At 35.7% G+C, this 24,380-nt stretch overlaps 3 protein-coding genes across 5 annotated transcripts in view; 2 read left to right on the top strand and 1 right to left on the bottom strand.

Annotated features, from left to right (window-relative positions):
• The window catches only part of LOC101055610 (calmodulin-binding transcription factor SR3), a 33,243-nt gene extending 29,963 nt beyond the window's left edge, over nt 1-3,280 (top strand). For all 3 annotated transcript variants that reach the window (XM_010320393.3, XM_010320397.3, NM_001279320.2), the window contains 4 exons: nt 49-746; nt 1,400-1,943; nt 2,384-2,686; nt 2,824-3,280. In XM_010320393.3, the coding sequence (XP_010318695.1) occupies nt 49-746; nt 1,400-1,943; nt 2,384-2,686; nt 2,824-2,859 (1,581 nt within the window). In that variant the 3' untranslated portion in view covers nt 2,860-3,280. The remainder of the gene's footprint in view (nt 1-48; nt 747-1,399; nt 1,944-2,383; nt 2,687-2,823) is intronic.
• Nucleotides 3,281-4,882: 1,602 nt separating this feature from the next.
• On the bottom strand, nt 4,883-6,930 carry SAR2 (GTPase). Its single transcript, NM_001247711.1, has 3 exons — nt 6,685-6,930; nt 5,733-5,864; nt 4,883-5,461 (listed from the first exon to the last, which is right to left on the bottom strand). Exons 1-3 carry the CDS (start codon nt 6,811-6,813, stop codon nt 5,141-5,143), a joined length of 582 nt encoding a protein of 193 aa, NP_001234640.1. The 5' UTR covers nt 6,814-6,930; the 3' UTR covers nt 4,883-5,140.
• A 72-nt stretch (nt 6,931-7,002) lies between these two features.
• LOC138345228 (uncharacterized) lies at nt 7,003-24,078 on the top strand. Its single transcript, XM_069294728.1, has 12 exons — nt 7,003-7,110; nt 10,918-11,023; nt 11,120-11,230; nt 11,645-11,733; nt 11,840-12,268; nt 12,342-12,458; nt 12,526-12,693; nt 12,956-13,066; nt 13,474-13,694; nt 13,838-13,930; nt 14,250-14,330; nt 23,883-24,078. Exons 1-12 carry the CDS (start codon nt 7,003-7,005, stop codon nt 24,076-24,078), a joined length of 1,830 nt encoding a protein of 609 aa, XP_069150829.1.
• The last annotated feature ends 302 nt before the right edge of the window (nt 24,079-24,380 follow it).

Here is a 24,380-nt window from a genome sequence, read left to right as displayed (position 1 = left end):
TTTTTATCTACAATCTCAACTGTTATTGTTTGTCTTAAATTATTGCAGATCTTAGTGGTTGGGCATTTCCCAGGAAGACAATCACCACTGGCAAAGTCAAATTTGTTCTGTGTATGTGCAGATGTTTGTTTTACTGCAGAATTTGTGCAGTCTGGGGTATATCGTTGTGTAATTTCACCTCAAGCCCCTGGACTGGTAAATCTATATTTGAGTTTGGACGGTAACACACCGATTAGTCAAGTCATGACCTTTGAGTTTCGAGCTCCTTCAGCACATAAGTGGACAGATCCTCTGGAGGACCAGTCTAATTGGGATGAATTTAGAGTTCAAATGAGACTAGCTCATTTGCTCTTCTCTACATCTAAGAGCCTAAGCATTTTTTCCAGTAAAGTACACCAAAATTCTCTGAAAGATGCAAAGAAATTTGTTCGAAAGTGTGCGTACATTACTAATAATTGGGCATATTTGATCAAATCAATTGAAGGTAGGAAAGTCCCTTCCATGCATGCAAAAGACTGCTTATTTGAGCTGTCTTTGCAAACTAAATTTCATGAATGGCTATTGGAAAGAGTTATTGAAGGGTGTAAGACCTCAGAGCGGGATGAGCAAGGTCAAGGAGTTATCCATTTGTGTGCTATCCTAGGTTATACTTGGGCTATATATCCATTTACCTGGTCAGGCTTATCAGTGGATTACCGGGACAAGCATGGTTGGACAGCTCTTCATTGGGCTGCGCACTATGGAAGGTAATCCTCAGTGCAGCTGAGGAATTTTGAGATTGTTATTATTTCATTGTTTAAAATAGTGTTTTTTTAAAGGCAACAGTTAGTCGCTTAAAGCGATGAAGTGATGTGAAGTGTGTGGTTACTGCTTCACAAGTGAAGCCATGTGCTCAACAGAAATGTGCACTTCAAACATTAACGCCCAAAGTGATACAACAGAAAAGCGGCAGTTCTTTCATCCTCAAACTTTGAGGAGTTGGATTTATATTGGCTTTACTATATATTGGATTTTGAAATTAGTTATTTTACTGCAATTTAATGTTTCAGATTGTCTGATTTCCATAACTTACACTTTACTATTGAAAAAGCATGTGATTACTTGCTTTTGCTTCAAAACCCATGGAGGTTGTCACTTTTTTTTTGCACTTTCACTTTTAACAACACTGGTTCAAAAAAATCATGGAGCTTCTTCTGATTTGAGTATATTTTTTGCTGCTGTCCACCAAATGTCTGAACTGCATGACCCCCATTCCTCCTTCCTTCCCCCCTCCCTCAACCAGAAAAAGGATTTTTTTTTAAAAAGGAAATGAAGACATAACTAGGACAAATTTATTTTTGAATATTTTAGAATTTTTCCAGCATATTGGTTGCTTATTATTGGGAGTTCGGATTATCAGGGAGAAAATGGTTGCGACCCTTCTATCTGCTGGTGCAAACCCCAATTTGGTCACAGACCCCAATTCAGAGAACCCTGATGGATACACTGCTGCTGATCTTGCATCTAAAAATGGTTTCGACGGTTTGGGGGCGTATCTTGCGGAGAAGGCTTTAGTTGCACACTTTGAGGCTATGACCTTGGCTGGAAATGTTAGTGGTTCACTGCAGACCACTACTGAACCTATAAACCCTGAAAACTTCACAGAGGAGGAGCTGTATCTAAAAGATACTTTGGCAGCTTATCGTACTGCTGCTGATGCTGCTGCACGTATACAGGCTGCATTCAGAGAACAGTCATTCAAACTACAGACCAAAGCTGTTGAGTCTGTAAATCAAGAGACAGAAGCACGTAATATAATTGCTGCTATGAAGATTCAGCATGCTTTCCGCAATTATGAGTCGCGTAAAAAATTGGCTGCTGCTGCACGAATCCAATATAGGTTCCGAACTTGGAAAATGCGGAAAGATTTTCTTGCCATGCGACGTCATGCGATTAAAATTCAAGTAAGTTGCCCTTTATCATAAGTTTAACTGAATAGTTAGAGCCATCTCTTCCATCAAAATATCTGAAAGTTTAAACTGTTTCTTGTCTGGTTGGTCCAAGTTAGTACTGTGTTTCATTTTCCCTTGATTTTCAAGTGATATGCTCACTAAGATGAGGTGCGCATTATGCTCATGAATTGGCAAAACAGATTATACCTTGTTGTCTCCACATTAATTTCCTCAAATCCTAAAATATTGCCACACCCGTGTCGGATCCTTCAAAGATACACTATTGATGGAGGATCCAACACGCACCTGTCGACATTTTTGAAGAGTCCGAGCAACTTAGCTGTAGATTCTTTTTTTTGGGGGTGGGGGGGGTGGGTGGATGGATAAGGTAACTACTTATAGTAAGCAGATGGGACAGATTGAAATAGTGAAATCGACTCTGGTTTATGCAGGCCGTATTCCGTGGTTACAAAGAACGGAAGCAGTATCGCAAGATAGTTTGGTCTGTTGGGGTGCTTGAAAAGGCAGTCTTGCGATGGCGTTTGAAGAGGAAAGGCTTTCGTGGTCTTCAGGTTCAATCTAGTGAATCAGTGGATATCAAACCTGATGGTGAGGTGGAAGACTTCTTTCGAGCCAGTAGGAAACAAGCTGAAGAGCGTGTTGAAAGGTCTGTTGTACGAGTTCAGGCCATGTTTCGTTCAAAGCGAGCACAAGAAGAATATAGTAGGATGAAGATGGCACACAATAATGCTTCGGTAAGGAAGCCCTTTTTTTCTGTTATCTTTAAGGAAGTTCTTTTTTTGCTGTTATCTTTTTTCGATTGATGAATTGGGGAGACAGATTTCAAGATGTTATTCATCACTTGACATTCACCATATTTGCTATTTTGCAGCTGGAATACAAAAGGCTTATCAATCCTGATAACTAGATGGGTTAAGAAGATGAGGAACAAGTACTTCCCTGAAATATTTGGAGCTACAGCAGTAACCCAGGCCAACAACCACCCTCCAAAAAGCATTGTGATATTGCCCCTGTCCCCTCCCACAGACGTGATCCTATAGAACGAAAGAGTTGCCTGGTTGAAGCTACTGAAAAAAATAGGTTATGTGTGCTTATTGTGCAAATCAGTTTGTACATTGGTAGAGATGTTGTAAATTGGTAGATTGTGTTATCATCGCAGCTTCGACCCTCCAAATGTTTTAGAAAAGTGTGGGTTGGCACTCACAGTTTGACATGTTGTACCTGTTGTGGGAGGTTAAGTGTGGTCTCCGCGAGTGTCTTGCCTGACTAAGATGTCAAATATTTGCAGTACTGATTTCATGATATGTAATGATTATATGCTTTGGCTAGACTATCCTATTATCAAATGGGGGGCATGGACCATATAATCGAGCCCATGTAAGTATCACAAACGCTTCAATGATAGTCATGAACAATGATTTTGGATTCAATGGCACAATAAGTAGTTGATCTCGGATGCCTTGAATCTTTTAATGGCGTTTTTATATAGGGTAAATATATAAAACTAATATTATTCTTGGTATAAACATTATCAACTTTTTACCTAGATTAGCATGAATAGCAGATTTAAGGAAAAGTGAGTCCCTTATTTTGTCTTTTTTCATGGGATAGCCAATTTCAATCTCATAACCTCATTTTTTTAGAAATTTCTATTCCTCCTTAGATTATTCACATTTGAAATTACTTTTTCTACCATTGAAGTCTATATTTTAGTTTTTAGTCTCCATATTTTGTAGATTGTTTACACAAAAAAAAGTTATGCAACAATGCCGAAGGCACCAATTATAACAAGGAAGAGAAATGTATATTTGGTGTATCTCATTGTATATCTGCTGAATGTTTATTTTATGCCTACAAATAAAATTCACACGACATTCAAATACATGCAAGTTTATAGACTGGTTTATCAGGAAAATGGTATAGATGATTGTATAAAGTCAAGAACATTTATCTTAACTTGTTAGATTTAGTTATTAACAAATAAGTATGTTGGAAAAGATAAATAAAAACGAGATAAAGATAGTATTGTGAGTAAAGGAAAACCGCATGGAGCTTTAGAGCCACGATGATGGACGTTTGCATTAGATTTGATGTTTGTCCGAGTATTCTAAGCTCCAATCCCCGAGAATTATACATTACATCTTCGATTCCTAATTATTTGTTCACTTTTTCTTTTATATTTGTCTGTAATTTTTTGTCCATCTTGACAAATAAAAAAAAGACAATTTATTTTTATATATTATACCCTCAATTAATTACTTAAAAAAAATATAACTTCTTGAAAATCTTAAATTTTTTTAATTCATCCTTTTCATGATTAATAGGGTCGAAATTCAAAAATAAAAAAAATAATTAGGGATAGAGAAAGTAGTAAATAAATATTATAAGATTGAAAAATGAAAAGTTTGATATGTGGAAATGATTCATTCAGATCGACATGCCCCTTCAAAACTATTAAAATTTCCTATCGAGCTCTCATTGATTGAATCTTTAACTCTAAAGTTTCTTATATTTTAACTCAACATGAAATATTTCTAGTGTTAGAAATAGTCCAATTATGAAACCCGAGGTTGAAAATTCAAACTTAATTAACTTGGTCTATAGATTTAAAAATTCAATAAAAATGATTTGATTTGACATTTGAAAACCTCCGAACTAACTCGACCATGTACACCCTTAGTGAGAACAATTACGATTTGTGGGAAGAGAAGATAAGATGAAAGAGAAGACATAATCTAAAATCTCTAATTTTTTGAAAATTGTTTGGAGGTTGTATATGTTTGGTTATAAGACTGTTGCTAGTTCAGAAAATATGTTATTGTTGCATAGGATACGATTATTAGGTCCCCTAAGTAAAAGACTGGAGTGTTTCATTACTTGAAGGAAATTGAATTGAGTAAAAAGTTTACCCAAGAAATGAGCCATATATTGCAAGGATAAAGAACAAGGAGTGCCCTTCTTTCATTATTGTCCTTTCCCTGTACAAACTTTCTATCCGAAAAGAGTAAAGATAAAACTAGAAACAAGCTAGTGCAAAGCTGTAGCGTTTATCCAATACAATGTAACCTGACATGCTACTTTCCTGATTGGGAGAAGTTCTCTGTGTTCTTGCCCCCCTCGCAACCCAACCAACCGATTGGGATCACAGAAGAGGAACTTTGCCAACAAGTTCGTCATGGTTGACTCTCCTACTTGATGTATTGCGACATCCACTTGAAACCCTCACCATATCCCATCTTGCGCACAATGCTGCACATAAACACCTCAATTGGACGGACATTGGTACCAGCAAGGTTGATGTTACCCTTGCCAGTGGTCACACCAGTTAGGCCCAAGTGATAACGCAGCTCATCTTCTGAGGCAGCATATGGTATATCAATCTTGTTTCCCAAAATGAGAAATGGGACATTTGTTAACGACTCATCTGACAGAAGCCCATCCAATTCCTTCTTTGCCTCTGGAAACCTCTCTCTGTCATTTGCGTCCACAAGATAAACAACAGCGTCCACCTGCAAATAATAAAACCTGCTTGTCAAGCAGCAGTAGAGTATGGGCAACGCAAATTATGGAAGTAATTACAACAGACTTGCATAGCATTCATGTCAATACTGATTTCCCAAAAAAAACCATGATGTTAATGATGCACAACATTGAACCTGATTAAAGCCAAAATGTCACAACTTGGATTCCAAAACGACATGTCTACACAACTAGAAAGTATACACAATAACCCGTTTCGGAATGAGTAAACCAGCTGTTCTTAACCATATAAGTATTCACCTTGGCATAATAGTCTCTCCAGACTCTTCTAGCAATCTGGTGTCCCCCTAAATCAAAAGCCTTGAACTTGATATTCCCAATACTCAACTCCTCTGATGTGGGGTACTGTGTAGGTTGATGCTGCACCAATCTCTGCATCAATTTTAACATGAATGTAGTCAGCAAGCAATACAGCTCAGACTCTTTTAAGCAAAATAGTGATACCAATAAAAAATTCAATCAACTGGTTTCAATTACTCAACCTCGTAAGCATACAATACATTTACTGTCTCCATCAATAAACACCATGTACTTAAAACACATTATGCAAAATCAACTCCACATATGCACAAACATATTTATAATAGACTCCATTGGAAGCTAGTTGAGGTCAGCTATACCAATCTTTTGTATTCATCTCGTTCCAGGTGGTGTCCGGGACAGCTTTATTAGAATCTAGAAAATTAATATTAATTATCCAATAAATTTAATTAGTTGATACAATTTGATTTTCTGTTATGGTGAACTGATGAAATAATAGCCAGGCCAATGGCTGCTTCAATGGATGCAATTATAACAAAAAATGAGAAAATATCTCTTTTTAATTGACAATTATTAAAAAGTCAGAAAATATTACATAATTTATATTATCCGCATTCAATATAAGTTCAAGCCTCCAACTAATTCCAATTTCCACAGGATAACTCTGTCCATCAAGGCGCACAAACGAGAAGAATCACCTAGTGCATTTGATTCTAATGCTAGTAATCATCGACTGTTTAGGAATAATTCAGGTTCTATAATTTTTTTTTAAAATTCATTAGTTTAGTCGCTAATCAGGATTTTGAGAAACACGTACCTGATGTAACAGCTAAGCTTAGTATCACCTAAAAGGTCATCTATAGGTAAGATGTTTCTCAGTTCTTCATTGAATTTAGACTTTAAAAAAAGGAATGAGAGAAACAAAACAAACCTCATCTTTCAACATATGAAGCAAGGTAGTTTTGCCAGCATTATCAAGCCCTAAAAACAAGATCTTCGCATCCTTCTGCCACAACCCTAGTGATGCCAACACTCCATAGAACCAATCCACCAGAAACATGATTTCTTCCTTATAATTGATCAACACCACACACAAAACACCTCTGTAAAATCACCAGAAAAAGAAGATTGAAACAACAGAAAGAAAAAAGCGTTCAAAGTTTTCAATTTCTCTCTAATAGTTTTCACTTTTCAGTGGTGAAATGAGGGGGGAAAACTATTTATAGTGGCGGATGAAGTTAACTGGTTAATGGCGGAACCAGTTGCATATGAAGATAAAGTGTTGGAGTGTGTGAGTAAGATGGTGACTGGAATTAGCCGGTCACGTCTTGTTGCTGACCTGGAGAGAGGTTATTGGGTATTGCGCGTCATCACAAGAGCGCTACCCATCACTATTGGGATCTCCACGTCATTTCAAGTGTCTTTTGACCCTTACAGCCCAATATTGATTCATAAGTTTATTATTTTTAAAACAAAAAAATAAATTATATATAGTTATGTGATAATAAATTATTTCATTAGGTATAAAATTAATATTTCATGAATGTTATTGTTATTAATAAAATTTTAAATAGTATTTGATTAATGATTTCAATATTTTCTCTATTTAAAATTATGTAGTTTTGAATTGTATTTGATTATACATCTTTACAAAAATAATATTAATAATATTCATATTTGAATGTCCTTTAATTTTAATTATGTAAGATTAAAATTGAAGGATATTATCCGAAATTGCTCCATTTCAAAGTAATTTCAAAAATTATCTATTTGCTTCAAAAGATATATATCCGAGATATATCTTGACAAGAAAAATAACTTCTAATTCTTTTTCTACGACATGAAAATTAATTGCAATGTCATATTTTAAAGAGAAAAGGTTAAAAAATAATTCTCAACTTTGGTTTTTTATTAGTTAAAACCTTATTTTTACCGTTAAGATCAAGTTGTTGTCTTTAATAAACTTATCATCTATACCTAGGGCTGTTAACATGGGCTATGCTCGTTGGGCATGTCAGGCCTAACTCGGAATTGAATAGTGTTGGCTAAAATTTTTGGACCTCATTTAAGAAAAGAACTTTTTAGTTCGGCCTGAATAAGTATGCTGATTTGTGGGACTTGATAAATATTGGTAGGGTCAGCCCGTGGGCCAATAAAAACTAATGAAAAAATATAGGGAAAAATTACTAAACTACACTACTTTAATTTATTTAATTTCATTAATTCCCTAATGTATTAAATTGCAAAAATCTCTTTTTTATCCCAAATGATACTAATTAAATTTTATACATTGGAATATTAAGAAGTTAGTTTAACCTTACCAAGGTAAAACAGAACGTACCTTCCCAACATCCGATTCCTTTCCCCAAAAAATCACCTTCCCCAAAATTACCGTATTTCCCAAGATTTTCGCCTTCCCCCAAAAGCTACTCTCAAAATTTCCCCCCTAATTTTAGTTAAAAATTGTAAATCAAATTTGAAATTCAATACTCTTCTGAATTTGAGTCCTAAATCAGGTATATCATCATCTTTATTACTATTTTTTAATTTTCCCCCTTTTTTTGTATTTTCTGTGATGGTATATCATCATCCACATTGATATTTTTCAATTTTTTTTCCGTTTTTTTATATTTTCTGTGGTTATTGTTCAAAATTTTTTATTGTTGATCTTCATAATCAAATTCTATGTAGATCTGGATTCTTTATAGTTGCATCAAACTATGGTCATGAAAAAACCAAGCTCTAGCAAAAAAATTCTTAAAAAAACAAACATGCATCTACATCTAAAGACACGAAAACTCCAAAAAAGAGGAGTAGAAAGGCGACACCTCCTATTGTTCGACCAACATTACAAACGGTATGTAAATTTGTTTCCCATGTACATCATTATTTTCAAGTTGTTTCTTTAGTATTTTGATTCTGATTGTTAAGTATCGTTTATATTGTATATGTAATTTTTTTTAGTTAGTTTGATAAATTAGTATTAGTCTGATGAACTGTTTTAGTCTTATGAATTGTAATATTCAGTGAATTTGAAAAGAAAAAAAACTACATGATTCTTCCATCGAATCTTTCTTGCCTAAAGTGGTTGATGAGAACACAAAAATTGAATTTGTTTTTATTTTGGTACAATATTCTGAGGATTGATATGAGGCTTCACATGGATGAATTAAAATTTGTTTTAGTGAATTGTATTATTCACTGAATTAAAAAAGAAAAAAAACTACATGATTCTTCCATCGAATCTTTCTCGCCTAAAGTGGTTGATGAGAACACAAAAATTGAATTTGTTTTGATTTTGGTACAATATTTTGAGGATTGATATGAGGCTCACATAGATGAATTAAAATTTGTTTTAGTTTGCTCAAATTATTGATAGAATTGATGATATTAGTGTGCTAGTAGAAAAATCCTAAACAATGATCGATCTCAAGTCATCGAGATGAATAAACCATCTTTCAAATCAACCAAGTCATTTCAAACAAGATAAACTTATCTATGTAATCGACAATTGTAAATCTATGAAGTCAAACACATCAATTTTCATCATCTAAAAACTACAGTTTTTATTATGATATCATTGCATTCATAAACCATAAACCGAGTACATTCACAAATCACATAGAAAGCAGTTAAAGACAAGATATTGATACACAGAGATAGGGATATATCTATAGCAGAAAACACTATAGATATGAAAATGTTAGGTGAAATAGTAAATCAATCTTATCATGATTTTTGTATATATTTGTTAGTATGTTCAATTATTTTTATGAAGTATCATTTTTTTGGTGCTCATGTTAGAATGATTCTTTGTTTTATTTTTACTTATATTTAGGTATCAAATAATAGTATATGTGTATCATACTGTCATACATCTGTTATTTAAGTATCATATTTATATGAATTATTGATAAGTATATAAAAATTTAAGTATCAAATTTAAATTGTGAATTTGAGTATCTTTTTATGTGTTGGACATGAAATTTAATGTATCAAAGAGACATATTTAAATTTAATATTTAGTTTATACATAGATTCAAATAGTATTTTGTAAGTATCATGTTAACCTGTTTATTTATATTTAGTATCAGATGAATTGTATTAAGTATCATTTTAATCTTATCATGATTTTTGAATATATTTGTTAGTCTGTTCAATTAATTTTATTAAGTATCATTTTTTTGGTGCTAAAATTTAAGTATCAAATTTAAATTGTGAAATTGAGTATCTTTTTATGTGTTGGACATGAAATTTAATGTATCAAAGAAACATATTTAAATTTAATATTTCGTTTATATATAGATTCAAATAGTATTTTGTAAGTATCATGTTGATAGAATGATTCTTTGTTTTATTTTTATTTTTATTTCGTATATATTAAGGTATCAAATAATAGTATATGTGTATCATACTGTCATACATCTGTTATTTAAGTATCATATTTATATGAATTATTGATAAGTATATAAAAATTTAAGTATCTAATTTAAATTGTGAATTTGAGTATCTTTATATGCGTTAGACATGAAATTTAGTGTATCAAAGAAATATATTTAATTTTAATATTTCATTTATATATAGTTTCAAATAGTATTTTTGTAAGTATCATGTTGACCTGTTTATTTATATTTAGTATAAGATGAATTGTGTTAAGTATCGTTTTAATCTTATCATGATTTTTGAATAAATTTGTTAGTATGTTCAATTGATTTTATTAAGTACCATTTCTTTGGTGCTCATGATAGAATGATTTTTTATTTTATGTTTACTTATATTTCGTATATATTAAGGTATCAAATAATAGTATATGTGTATCATACTGTCATACATCTGTTATGTAAGTAACATATTTATATGAATTATTGATAAGTATATAAAAATTTAAGTATCTAATTTAAATTGTGTATTTGAGTATCTTTTTATGTGTTAAACATGAAATTTAATGTAGCAAAGAAATATACTTAAATTTAATATTTCGTTTATATATAGTTTCAAATAGTATTTTTTAAGTGTCATGTTAACCGTCTTATTTATACTTAGTATCAGCATTAGGCAATTTTTAGTATCATTTATAACATTAATATTATTATATGCGCTCAATAGTTTATAAACTTTTTTATATATGTTACAATTTGATAAAATTTTATTTGTTTTATTGCAGAATATGAATTACGTCATTAAACATATTCCAACTAATGCATTAAAGTTTGATCCAATATACGACACGAATTTTGTTGAACACTTAGTATCATCTATCAAGGTTGAAGGTATGAATTTATTCAAAGAAACAATTTTTGCACCATACCTAAATATCCCTAGATGCAATTACAAAGGCCAAATTACTAAGTGTTTATACTTGTTAGAGATTGAGCATGATAATTTTGATGAAGAGATTCACATTCTCCATGCCAAAGGGAATGTGTTGAAATTTAGTATCAGTGAATTTACAATTGTAACTGGTTTGAATTGTAAAGGTAATGTAAAAGACTTTACATATCCGGACTCAAAAATCGGTAGGTTAGTTGAAAGATATTTTCCTGATACTAAATATAATGTTAACAAACAAAGATTGGTAGACCGGTTTACGGTAGGTCAATGGGAAAATATTGAGAATGCCCTTCAGATGGCTATACTTTATTTTATCCATACATTTTTGTATTCCCAACCTGATAATACACCAATTCCTATTGAAGACTTCTATATAGTGGAAGAAGGTAGTTACCAATAGTTTCCTTGGGGTATAGTTGATTTTGAAAAGTTAATGAAATCTTTTCGAAAAAAGTACAAACCCTCCAAAAAATTGTATCGATTGAATGGATTTCCATATGCACTTAATATATGAATTTATGAATGTGCTTCTACGATAAACACCGATATTGCTGTCAAAGAAGTAAATGGTATACCGAAGATTTGCAACTGGCAAGTTGTTGGTTTGAAGCCCAAGTTTGAGTTTTTCATGGAAACAATTTTTTCAAAGGTAATTAATTCAATACAGCTTTCTTAATTAATTAGTTTTATTATGGAATACAACTTTAATATGTTTATTGTCTTTAATTAATTATTTTTTTGGATTGAATGTTCAGCCAACTCCTGAGAAAATATCACCTCTTGGGTTACCAGATATCAATTATGTACCTCCAAACCAATCACTTTCATCAATTCCAGATAATGATGATGTGCATGTGGAGGAGGTTTCTGATTTTGAAGACTTCACAACAAAACCTCCAGATATTCTGTTAAAGAGAACATCAAGAGGTGTTAATGTAGGAACAACCCCACCAAAACACAAGAGAATAAAGATTGCACATCCACATAAGTATGATCTATCAAGAATTTCAAAAGCACAGAAGGAACCATATAAGCAATCATATCATTCATTCCAAAATCCAGAACCACAACAAAAAGGATCTGAGAATGTAGTTGGTGTTGGTGTTTCTCCAAATTCATTCAATGAAAAAACAAGTTTGGGCAGTTTAGAAATTGATGATTTGAAGAAGTTCATGAAGTCTTATGTAAGTAATCAAACAATTTAAACTCTTATGTGTTTTAGTGTTACTATTTATTATATGTTAATTTTGATTATAGGTTGACCAAAAATTTGGAGATCTTGATAGTAAAGTTAAAGCTCTTGAGGCATTAATAAAGAGTAACCATTCAGAATTGTTGATAGCTGTTGCTGCGAGAGAAAACAAATCTGAGAAGGTTATATTTTAATTTTTGTTATTTCTTTTTGGGTTTTTAAGTGACGTTGTTTTTTAAAAAATTGAAGGATATGGGAGGAGTGACATCGCAACACATGATGAATGATTCTGTGGCAAAAGAAAATTTTGGTACACAATTCAATTCTAGTAACTCTAATGAAGCAACTGTAGACGATGCTGCTGAAAATTCAGATGTTGCTGAAAAACAAAAGGTATCTTCTGAAGATGTAACAAAGGTATTTAAGTATATTATACTTAATTTATTTGAAGATACCTTAATATTTTTGTACATTAGAAAGTTTAATAAAGTATTATTTTGTATACTTGATACTCTAATCCATCAATTTTTATATGACAATTGTGTATCATTGATTAACTAATTGTTTAGTTATAGAATATAAAGGATGATCTAAATCATGTATTTGGTATATACTTTAATTTATGAAGTTGATTACTTTATTTTTTAAGTATCACTGACTGCACAATGCACATTAATAGAATAACTCTACTCATCCGACTGTTTCACCAAAGCATACGAATTTTGCAACTGTTGATGATGTTGCTGAAACTGCAGTGGAGGTTGAAAAACAAACAGAAGATGTAATGAAGGTAATAAAAAATCTGATACTGAATGCATTGATTGATACTTTATTATTCATATTCTGCAATAAAGTATCTTTTCAAATGGTTGATACCTTATTCCATCAATTTATATTTAAATACTGTATGTGATCAGCAATTGCCTTATTTTTTTTACCGTAAAAATATATATGATGTTTTTAATCATGAATTTTGGTTTATAAATTATTGTATTAAATTTATTACTTTTTTTAAGTATCGCTGACTGCATAATATATATTAAAATACTAACAGATACTTTATTTGTTTAAATATTTTTATTTATTTTAGATCATGTTGCTGGCATATTGAAAAAACAAGTTGAAAAAAATTAGTATATTTTAAGTTGCATAAGTTATTGAAAATATAATGTGTTTGTTAATTATTTGATATGACAGGATTCTACCTCATCGATCTCCTTTACACCTGAAAATGAAGCAATGGCATTGGATGTCAACCTATTGGATGCAGTCATTCCTCTACAACTTACTTGGAGTGATGATTTGTTATCGGACAGTCAGCTACCCTCCCAGCTTGGTGTCAGTGATGTTGATACTAAAACTCCTGCTCAGCGTAACAGGGTGCCTTCTAAGGTTTTGCAGTCTCCCTATGTACATTCGTTTGTAATGAAATAGTTTTTAGACTGGATTAAAAAGGGATTCCTTAAATCACATGCCAATAAGTAAGTTTTTATTAATAATGCTTTTTTATAAAATCATTTTATTAAGTACTTTATTTTTGAATTAAAATTATTTATTATAGGAAACTTGATGATGATAAATATAGAGGCAAATTGTCTAAATTTGGCTTTGATTATATGGATTTTGTTGTCGCATTTCCTGTTGACAAGAACTGGTTTTATACCATGTCACATTCAATGAAATGTTGGACTGATAAGGTACATTATGCATTTAAATTATTTAAATAATACAATATATAGATCGTTCATATTATTTAATGATCTACTGACAAATTTATTTATACCTATATTCAATCTTTTATTTATTTTTCAAAGAGTGCATATTTCATATTGTGTTGTTTTATATTTGTAACAACATCTAGATGTGATTTTTTATTATCTACGGAAGAAGTCAAAATTAAGAGGCTTGGATCAATACAGATACACTACGGTCAACTGCTTGTTTATGTCATACATCAATATTGTATATAATAGGTATTATTGTGCACCTGTTGATGAATATTTGACCACACAACAATATATTGGCCGTGGTATTGCTATAACTGGTTATGAAAGGTCTATAAAAGATATTATTAATGGATTTTTGATACCTGCTTCGATGCCTAGTGATGAGGTTTATATTCCTATTAATTGTGGCAAAGATTTTCATTTGGTGTTGGCTGTGGTTGTTTTGAAAAAAAAGGTTAATACATGTGTATAACTCATCTTGTGGGTCAAGGAAAAGAGTGCCTCCTGAAGAGATTAATCAGTTGTCTGTAATGCTTCCTAACTATCGACATGATAGCGACTTTTTTGATAAAACAGATAGAATTAATTGGTTATCTTTGGAGGCGAACAAAGACAAGGTGTAACGACCTGTTTAGTCGTTTTGAACAGCAGATTTTATTTCTGGAAAAACAGGCTGAGGCGACGGACCCCACGACGGACCGTCATGGGCACGACGGACCGTCGCAGGGTCTCGTTTCAAAACACTTAGAAAATCTGAAATTGGGTACTGAAAATCGACTCTCTGAACTTCGTAACGGAATGGCAGGACGGACCGTCACAGGTGTGACGGACCGTCACAGATTCTTGAGAGAAATTGAGTCTCTGAACTCTGTGACGGAGCAGCCTGCGACGGTCCGTCACAGGCGCGACGGGCCGTCACAGGCTGCGTAAATCCCAGTCTGAGTCAGAATTCCTCAATTGTTTTAAGGGACGTTTTTGACTATTCCTGCTTTAATTATAAAGTTAGTGGGTTAATGTTAATAAGTCTAATTACTTGGGGGTTAAAAGAGGTAACCTTAAGTTAATTAGTGGGTTATTATTGCCATCTTTTATTCTTAATTATATGCTAATTAGGGTAAAATAAAGAGGATTTTGAATAAAGAAAATAGAAAGGACAAGAGAAAGAGAGAGAGAGAGAGTCGAACGAGAAACAGAGAGAAACAAAGCTTGGGAAATTGCTTGCTTGATCACTAATCTTCGGTGGAGGTAGGTTATAGTTTCTCTTACGATATTCGTAGTAAACTCTTAATAGTGAATGATATGTATTGATAATATTGTAAACTCTGCTATGTGCTTAATTGTATGCTTGCATGAATGTAATTATATAATTGTGATTATATAAGCATGATGAAGTTATTGAATCCCAAATCTAGTAAAACCCTAATCTCTTTGTTAATGATGAGGCCTTGGTATAAAAGAAGGCGTGATGAACTAAAATAATGAGATTGATGATGCCTTGGTAAGAAAGAAGGCTTGATGAATTGAAAGAAGGAGATTAGGGGATCGAGTGTCACAAACCAACACGTAGATTTAGGGGATCGGGTGTCATGAACCGACACGTAGATTTAGGGGATCGGGTGTCACGAACCGACACGTAGATTTAGGAGATCGGGTGTCAGGAACCGACACGTAGATTTAGGGAATCGGGTGTCACGAACTGACACGTAGATTTAGGGGATCGGGTGTCACGAACCGACACGTAGATTTAGGGGATCGGTGTCACGAACCGACACGTAGATTTAGGGGATCGGAGTGTCACGTACCGACACAAGAGGATTAATGAATATGAGGGAGTGAAGTGTCACGTACCGACACAATAGAAATAAAGATAATGAATCTTGAAAGATGTTAATATACTCAATCGAATGAACATAATTCCCAAATGAGTATGGTATTGAGGCTTGAGTCCTCATGTGTGAACTTGACGGTAATTGTTAATGATATAGTACTTGCTGTTGCTACATGTTGAGTATCATTGTTGATTTTATGATATTACTTGGTATATATTGATTTCTATTTTGAGTTGGCCGATGATATCTACTCAGTACCCGTGTTTTGTACTGACCCCTACTTTTATGTTTTCTTCTTGTTTATTTGTGGAGTGCAGCAAACGTGCCGTCATCTTCGACTCAACAGTAATTCTAGCCAGTCTTCATTACTCTGGATATCAGGGTGAGCTAATGCTTCTAGCTTGGACTGGATCTTCCTCTTCATGTCTTGATGCCTTGAAGTTCCGGCATGGACTAGCTTTTATGTATTTTTAGCTTCTTAGAAACTCTTAGATTTAGTAATTTGATCATAGATGTTCTTGTGATGATGACTTCCATATTTTGGGAAATAATAGTTATTGAATTGGTTTTGATTAATAAGTTTAAGTCTTCCGCATTACTTTATGTTGATATACATTGAAATGTTAAGGTTTAGATTGGTTGGTTCGCTCACATAGGAGGGTAAGTGTGGGTGTCAGTCGCGGCTCGGTTTTGGGGTCGTGACAAACTTGGTATCAGAGCCTTAGGTTCGTTGGTCTCATCACACAAGAACGAGTCTAGTAGAGTCTTAAGGAACGGTAGGGGGACGCCTTTACTTTTCTTTGAGAGGCTATAAGACTTTAGGAAAATTCCATTCTTTCATTCTTTCTTTCGTGCTATTACTTGGATCCAATTGGTATCTAGGTGATACAAATCAGTATCTGACCATCTTCACTCTATTTCGCAGATGGTTAGAACTAGAACGACAACCGCGCCAACACCAGCACCGGCGGGACAGGGTGCGTCTGAACCAGCCACTGGGCTGTAGCTAGAGGAAGAGTAGCGGCAAGAGACCGTGGAAGAGGTCGTGGGAGGACGTCCTCTAGAGGAAGAGGACGAGCACCTAGCCCTTCTGATACTAGGGGGGTGACTCCTCCACCGACTGATGAAGTGGTAAGAGAGGGTGAGGAAGGGGAGAATGAACAAGTGCAAAATGAGGAATTGCCACCCCAACCTACCCCAGAGATGATCAATCAGGTTCTCGCTTATCTTAGTGGGTTGTCTGATCAGGGTCAGGCCCCTCCAGTGTTTTCTGCACCAACACCTCCGGTTTCAGAGGTACAACATGCAGCCACTATGGCTCCTCGTATGGATGCCTCATTGGACATAGGCACGTTTCCACTTCTGACTACTGGGCCTATAATGACAAATGATCAGCATGAACTTTTCAGTAAGTTCTTGAAATTGAAACCTCCAATCTTCAAGGGTGCTGAATCTGAGGATGCTTACGATTTTCTGGTTTACTGTCATGAGCTACTACACAAGATGGGTATAGTAAAACGGTTTGGTGTTGAGTTCGTGAGTTATCAGTTTCAAGGGAACGCCAAAATGTTGTGGCGGTCACATGTTGAGTGTCAACCAACAGAGGCACCACCTATGACTTGGGCCTCATTCTCTAGCTTGTTTATGGAGAAGTATATCCCCCGGACTCTGAGGGATAGGAAAAGGGATGAGTTCTTGAGCCTAGATCAAGGTAGGATGTCGGTTAATGCACATGAGGCTAAGTTTCGCGCACTATCCAGATATGCCACCCAACTTTGTTTCAGTCCACAAGAGCGGATTCGTCGTTTTGTGAAGGGGTTGAGGTCAGAGTTGCGGATTTCAGCCTTACAGGTAGCGGCTACGGCAAAATCCTTCCAAGAAGTGGTAGATTTCGTGGTAGAGGTGGAAGGAGTGAAGCCAGATGAATTCACCATGGCATCAACATCAAAAAGGTTTCGAAAGGGAGGTGAGTTTAATGGCTCTTACTCTAGAGGACAGGGTTCCGGAGGTTACTCAGTTCGACCCATTTAGTCTTCACTACAGACTGTAGTTGGGGGTCCACCTCAGACCGGTCAACACTTCTCTAAGAGACCTATTCTTGACTCTAGAGAGTGTTATGGATGTGGGGAAACTGGACATATTAGGCGGAATTGTCCCAAACAGAGTTATAGACCCCCAATAGCTAGAGGTAGAGGTGGTCATGGTAGAGGCCGTTATTCTGGAGGACGTGGTGGTCGAGGTAATGGTGGTCACCAAAATGGCCGAGGTAATGGGCAAACTAGAGCCACTACATCACAACATGGTAGGGGCAATGGACAGACAAATGATAGGGCCCATTGTTACGCTTTCCCTGGGCGGTCTGAAGCGGAGGCATCTGATGCTGTCATCACAGGTAATCTTCTGGTTTGTGATTGCATGGCTTCTGTATTGTTTGATCCTGGATCCACATTTTCTTATGTATCTTCCTCATTTGCTAATGGTCTAAATTTACATTGTGAATTACTTGATATGCCTATTCGTGTTTCTACTCCGGTGGGTGAATCTGTGGTAGTTGAAAAGGTATATAGGTCATGTTTGGTGAACTTTTTTGGGAGCAACACTTATGTAGATTTGGTTATCTTTGAAATGGATGATTTTGATGTAATTCTGGGTATGACTTGGCTTTCTCCGCAATTTGCGATCTTGGATTGTAATACTAAAATGGTGACGTTAGCCAAGCCTGGGACAGATCCGTTAGTGTGGGAGGGTGACTATACTTCCAATCTGGTGCGTATCATCTCCTTTCTTTGTGCTAAGAAAATGGTTAGTAAAGGGTGTTTAGCTTTTTTGGCACATCTCAAGGATGACACTACCCAAGTACCTTCGATTGAGTCGGTTTTGGTGGTCCGTGAGTTTCTGGATGTGTTCCCTGCAGATCTTCCTGGTATGCCACCAGATAGGGATATTGACTTCTGTATTGATCTTGAACCGGGTACTCGCCCTATTTCTATACCCCCTTATAGAATGGCTCCCGCGGAGTTAAGAGAGTTAAAAGCCCAACTTCAAGAGTTGTTGAGCAAGGGCTTCATTAGACCAAGTGCATCTCCTTGGGGTGCTCCGGTTTTGTTTGTAAAGAAGAAGGATGGGAGTTTTCGGATGTGCATAGACTACCGACAGTTAAACAAGGTAACCATAAAGAACAAGTATCCTCTTCCTCGCATTGATGACTTGTTCGATCAGTTACAAGGTGCTTGTGTCTTCTCTAAGATTGACTTGAGATCCGGTTATCATCAATTGAAAATACGGGCAATGGATGTGCCAAAGACTGCTTTTAGAACCAGGTATGGGCATTACGAATTTGTAGTGATGTCTTTTGGTCTTACGAATTCCCCTGCTGCGTTCATGAGTTTGATGAACGGAATTTTTAAGCCATATTTGGATCTCTTTGTGATCGTATTTATTGATGATATACTGATATACTCTAAAAGTAAGGAGGAACATGAGGAGCATTTGAGAATGGTATTGGAAATGTTGAGGGAGAAAAAGCTTTATGCCAAGTTCTCTAAGTGTGAGTTTTGGCTAGATGCAGTGTCCTTCTTGGGGCACGTGGTTTCTAAGGATGGAGTGATGGTGGATCCTTCTAAGATCGAGACAGTGAAGAATTGGGTAAGACCTACTAATGTGTCAGAAATAAGGAGCTTTGTTGGTTTAGCTAGCTACTACCGCCGATTTGTCAAGGGATTCTCTTCTATTGCTTCCCAACTGACAAACTTGACTAAGCAAAATGTTCCATTTGTATGGTTGGATGAGTGTGAGGAAAGCTTTCAGAAGCTCAAGACTCTGTTAACTACTGCACCAATTCTCACCTTGCCAGTGGAGGGTAAGAATTTCATTGTCTATTGTGATGCATCCTATTCGGGTTTGGGTGCAGTGCTAATGCAAGAGAAGAATGTGATTGCTTATGCTTCAAGACAATTAAAAGTGCATGAACGTAACTATCCAACTCATGATTTGGAATTGGCCGCGGTAGTGTTTGCATTAAAGTAATGGAGACACTATTTATATGGGGTTAAGTGTGAGGTCTATACAGATCATCGTAGCCTACAGTATGGCTTCACTCAGAAAGATTTGAACTTGAGACAGGGGAGATGGATGGAACTACTGAAGGACTACGACATCACTATTTTGTATCATCCGGGGAAGGCGAATGTTGTAGCGGATGCTTTAAGTAGAAAGGCGGGAAGCATGGGAAGTCTAGCTCACTTGCAAGCTTCTAGACGCCCATTGGCTAGAGAAGTTCAGATTCTGGCTAACGACCTTATGAGATTAGAAGTAAATGAGAAGGGAGGATTTTTAGCTTGTGTGGAGGCAAGATCTTCCTTCCTTGACAAGATTAAGGGAAAGTAGTTTAATGATGAAAAATTGATCCAGATCCGAGATAAAGTGTTGCAAGGAGAGGCTAAAGAAGCGACAATCGATGAGGAAGGTGTTTTGAGGATTAAGGAAGGGTATGTGTACCCCGCGTCGATGATTTAATCGAAACTATTCTGACAGAGGCTCATAGTTCAAGGTATTCGATATATCCGGGTGCAACCAAGATGTACCGTGACCTAAAGCAACACTTTTGGTGGAGTAGAATGAAGCGTGATATTGTGGATTTTATTGCCAAATGTCCAAACTGTCAACAAGTAAAGTATGAACACCAAAGGCCCGGAGGAACATTTTAGAGAATGCCCATTCCTGAATGGAAGTGGGAAAGGATTGCAATGGATTTCGTGGTTGGTCTTCCAAAGACATTGGGAAAGTTTGATTCTATTTGGGTAATTGTTGATAGGTTAACTAAGTCTGCTCATTTCATTCCGGTCAAGGTGACTTACAATGCAGAGAAGTTAGCCAAACTTTACATCTCGGAAGTGGTGCGATTGCATGGGGTTCCACTCTCCATTATATCAGATAGAGGTACGCAGTTTACTTCTAAGTTTTGGAAAACATTGCATGCGGAATTGGGTACTAGGTTGGACCTTAGTACTGCGTTCCATCCTCAGACCGATGGTCAGTCTGAGCGAACGATTCAAGTGTTGGAGGATATGCTTCGTGCATGTGTGATAGAATATGGTGGTCAGTGGGATAGCTTCTTACCCTTAGCAGAGTTCTCCTACAACAATAGCTATCACTCAAGCATTGATATGGCCCCATTTGAGGCACTATACGGGAGAAGATGTAGGTCTCCCATTGGGTGGTTTGATGCATTTGAAGTTAGACCTTGGGGTACTGACCTTCTGAGAGAATCGTTAGATAAAGTGAAATCTATTCAAGAAAAGTTTCTAGCGGCGCAAAGTAGACAAAAGGAGTATGCAGATTGGAAGGTTAGAGACTTGGAGTTTATGGAGGGTGAACAAGTCTTGTTGAAGTTTTCGCCAATGAAAGGGGTGATGCGGTTTGGTAAGCGAGGTAAACTTAGCCCAAGGTATATTGGTCCATTTGAAGTACTTAAGCGAGTAGGGGAGGTGGCTTATGAGTTAGACTTGCCTCCAGGGCTGTCCGGAGTGCATCTGGTATTCCATGTGTCGATGTTGAAAAGATACCATGGGGATGGAAACTACATTATCCGTTGGGATTCAATTTTGCTTGATGAGAACTTGTCTTATGAGGAGGAACCTGTTGCCGTTCTAGATAGAGAAATTCGCAAGTTGAGATCAAGGGAGATTGCATCCATCAAAGTTCAATGGAAGAATCGACCCGTTGAAGAAGGCACTTGGGAGAAGGAGGCAGATATGCGAGAAAGATACCCACATCTGTTTACAGATTCAGGTACTCCTTTTCGCCCCTGTTTTCCTTCTTGTGATCGTTCGGGGACGAACGATGGGTAAATTGGTATCTATTGTAACGACTTGTTTAGTCGTTTTGAACAGCAGATTTTATTTCTGGAAAAACAGGCTGAGGCGACGGACCCCACGACGGACCGTCATGGGCACGATGGACCGTCATGGACACGACAGACCGTCGCAGGGTCTCGTTTCAAAACACTTAGAAAATCTGAAATTGGGTACTGAAAATCGACTCTTTGAACTTCGTAACGGAATGGCAAGACGGACCGTCACAGACTCTTCAGAGAAATTGAGTCTCTGAACTCTGTGACGGAGCAGCAGGACGGACCGTCGCAGGCGCGACGGGCCGTCACAGGCGCGACGGGCCGTCACAGGCGCGACGGGCTGTCACAGGCTACGTAAATCCCAGTCTGAGTCGGAATTCCTCAATTGTTTGAAGGGACGTTTTTGACTATTCCTGCTTTAATTATAAAGTTAGTGGGTTAATGTTAATAAGTCTAATTACTTGGGGGTTAAAAGAGTTAAGTTAATTAGTGGGTTATTATTGCCATATTTTATTCTTAATTATATGCTAATTAGGGTAAAAGAAAGAGGGTTTTGAATAAAGAAAATAGAAAGAACAAGAGAAAGAGAGAGAGAGTCGAACGAGAAACGGAGAGAAACAAAGCTTGAGAAATTGCTTGCTTGATCACTAATCTTCGGTGGACGTAGGTTATGGTTTCTCTTACGATATTCGTTGTAAACTCTTAATAGCGAATGATATGTATTGATAATATTGTAAACCCTGCTATGTGCTTAATTGTATGCTTGCATGAATGTAATTATATAATTGTGATTATATAAGCATGATGAAGTTATTGAATCCCAAATCTTTGTAAAACCCTAATCTCTTTGTTAATGATGAGGCCTTGGTATAAAAGAAGGCGTGATGAACTAAAATAATGAGATTGATGATGCCTTGGTAAGAAAGAAGGCTTGATGAATTGAAAAAAAGGAGATTAGGGGATCAGGTGTCACGAACCGACACGTAGATTTAGGGGATCGGGTGTCACGAACCGACACGTAGATTTAGGGGATCGGGTGTCACGAACCGACACGTAGATTTAGGGGATCGGGTGTCACGAACCGACACGTAGATTTAGGGGATCGGGTGTCACGAACCGACACGTAGATTTAGGAGATCGGGTGTCACGAACCGACACATAGATTTAGGGAATCAAGTGTCACGAACCGACACGTAGATTTAGGGGATCGGGTGTCACGAACTGACACGTAGATTTAGGGGATCGGAGTGTCACGTACCGACACAAGAGGATTAATGAATATGAGGGAGTGAAGTGTCACGTACCGACACAAGAGAAATAAAGATAATGAATCTTGAAAGATGTTAATATACTCAATCGAATGAACATAATTCCCAAATGAGTATGGTATTGAGGCTTGAGTCCTCATGTGTGAACTTGACGGTAATTGTTAATGATATAGTACTTGCTGTTGCTACATGTTGAGTATCATTGTTGATTTTATGATATTACTTGGTATATATTGATTTCTATTTTGAGTTGGCCGATGATATCTACTCAGTACCCGTGTTTTGTACTGACCCCTACTTTTATGTTTTCTTCTTGTTTATTTGTGGAGTGCAGCAAACGTGCCGTCATCTTCGACTCAACAGTAATTCTAGCCAGTCTTCATTACTCTGGATATCAGGGTGAGCTAATGCTTCTAGCTTGGACTGGATCTTCCTCTTCATGTCTTGATGCCTTGAAGTTCCGGCATGGACTAGCTTTTATGTATTTTTAGCTTCTTAGAAACTCTTAGATTTAGTAATTTGATCATAGATGTTCTTGTGATGATGACTTCCATATTTTGGGAAATAATAGTTATTGAATTGGTTTTGATTAATAAGTTTAAGTCTTCCGCATTACTTTATGTTGATATACATTGAAATGTTAAGGTTTAGATTGGTTGGTTCGCTCACATAGGAGGGTAAGTGTGGGTGTCAGTCGCGGCTCGGTTTTGGGGTCGTGACACAAGGAAACAGGTGACCTGTTAGGTCCTCAACATTCTTTTACAGTTGAATATGCGCAAGAGATTATACAACAACAAAACGATAGCCTGTAAGTATTTGTGAATCGATTTTTTTTGTTTGAAAAAATGTTAGTTTTTAGATTTTCTCTACATTCAAATCCTTTTTGATATTTTTATTAGTGATTGTGGAATGTTCGTAGCTGTTTATGCAGAATATTGAGCGACGAAATCAAAATTCCATCCGTTGGTCTTCAGAACGACTATCTTCGCAACAAATACGGAACATTGTTATGGAAGTATGGCATGGACAAACACAAGGATGAATATGTTAGTCATAGCGATGATCCAACAAAGCCAAAGGGCGGGTTTTCTAAACAGGCAGAAAATGCATTTGTTGATGTTGATTAATTAGGCTTATATTATTTTTGAACTATTATTGGAACGAAATGTTTTGTGTTTCAACTTATTTTTTTGGTTCAATATTACTAAGAATTTTATAGTTTTAATAATTTATCTTGTCAAAATGCTGATGATACAATATTAAATTTTTTTAACTGTTAAGTTATTTACTAAATTATGACACATAATTACTTAGTTAAAATTTATTAATTATTTGATAAATACCAAGATATGAAACTATATTATAATCAGATACGAAGTAACAATAGAATTCTAGCATAAAATAATTAATATATTTTAACTAAGTAATT

This window comes from Solanum lycopersicum, chromosome 1 (genome assembly GCF_036512215.1).
Source record: "Solanum lycopersicum chromosome 1, SLM_r2.1".
Lineage (NCBI taxonomy): Eukaryota > Viridiplantae > Streptophyta > Magnoliopsida > Solanales > Solanaceae > Solanum > Solanum lycopersicum.
This window is presented reverse-complemented; position numbering and strand designations above follow the sequence as displayed.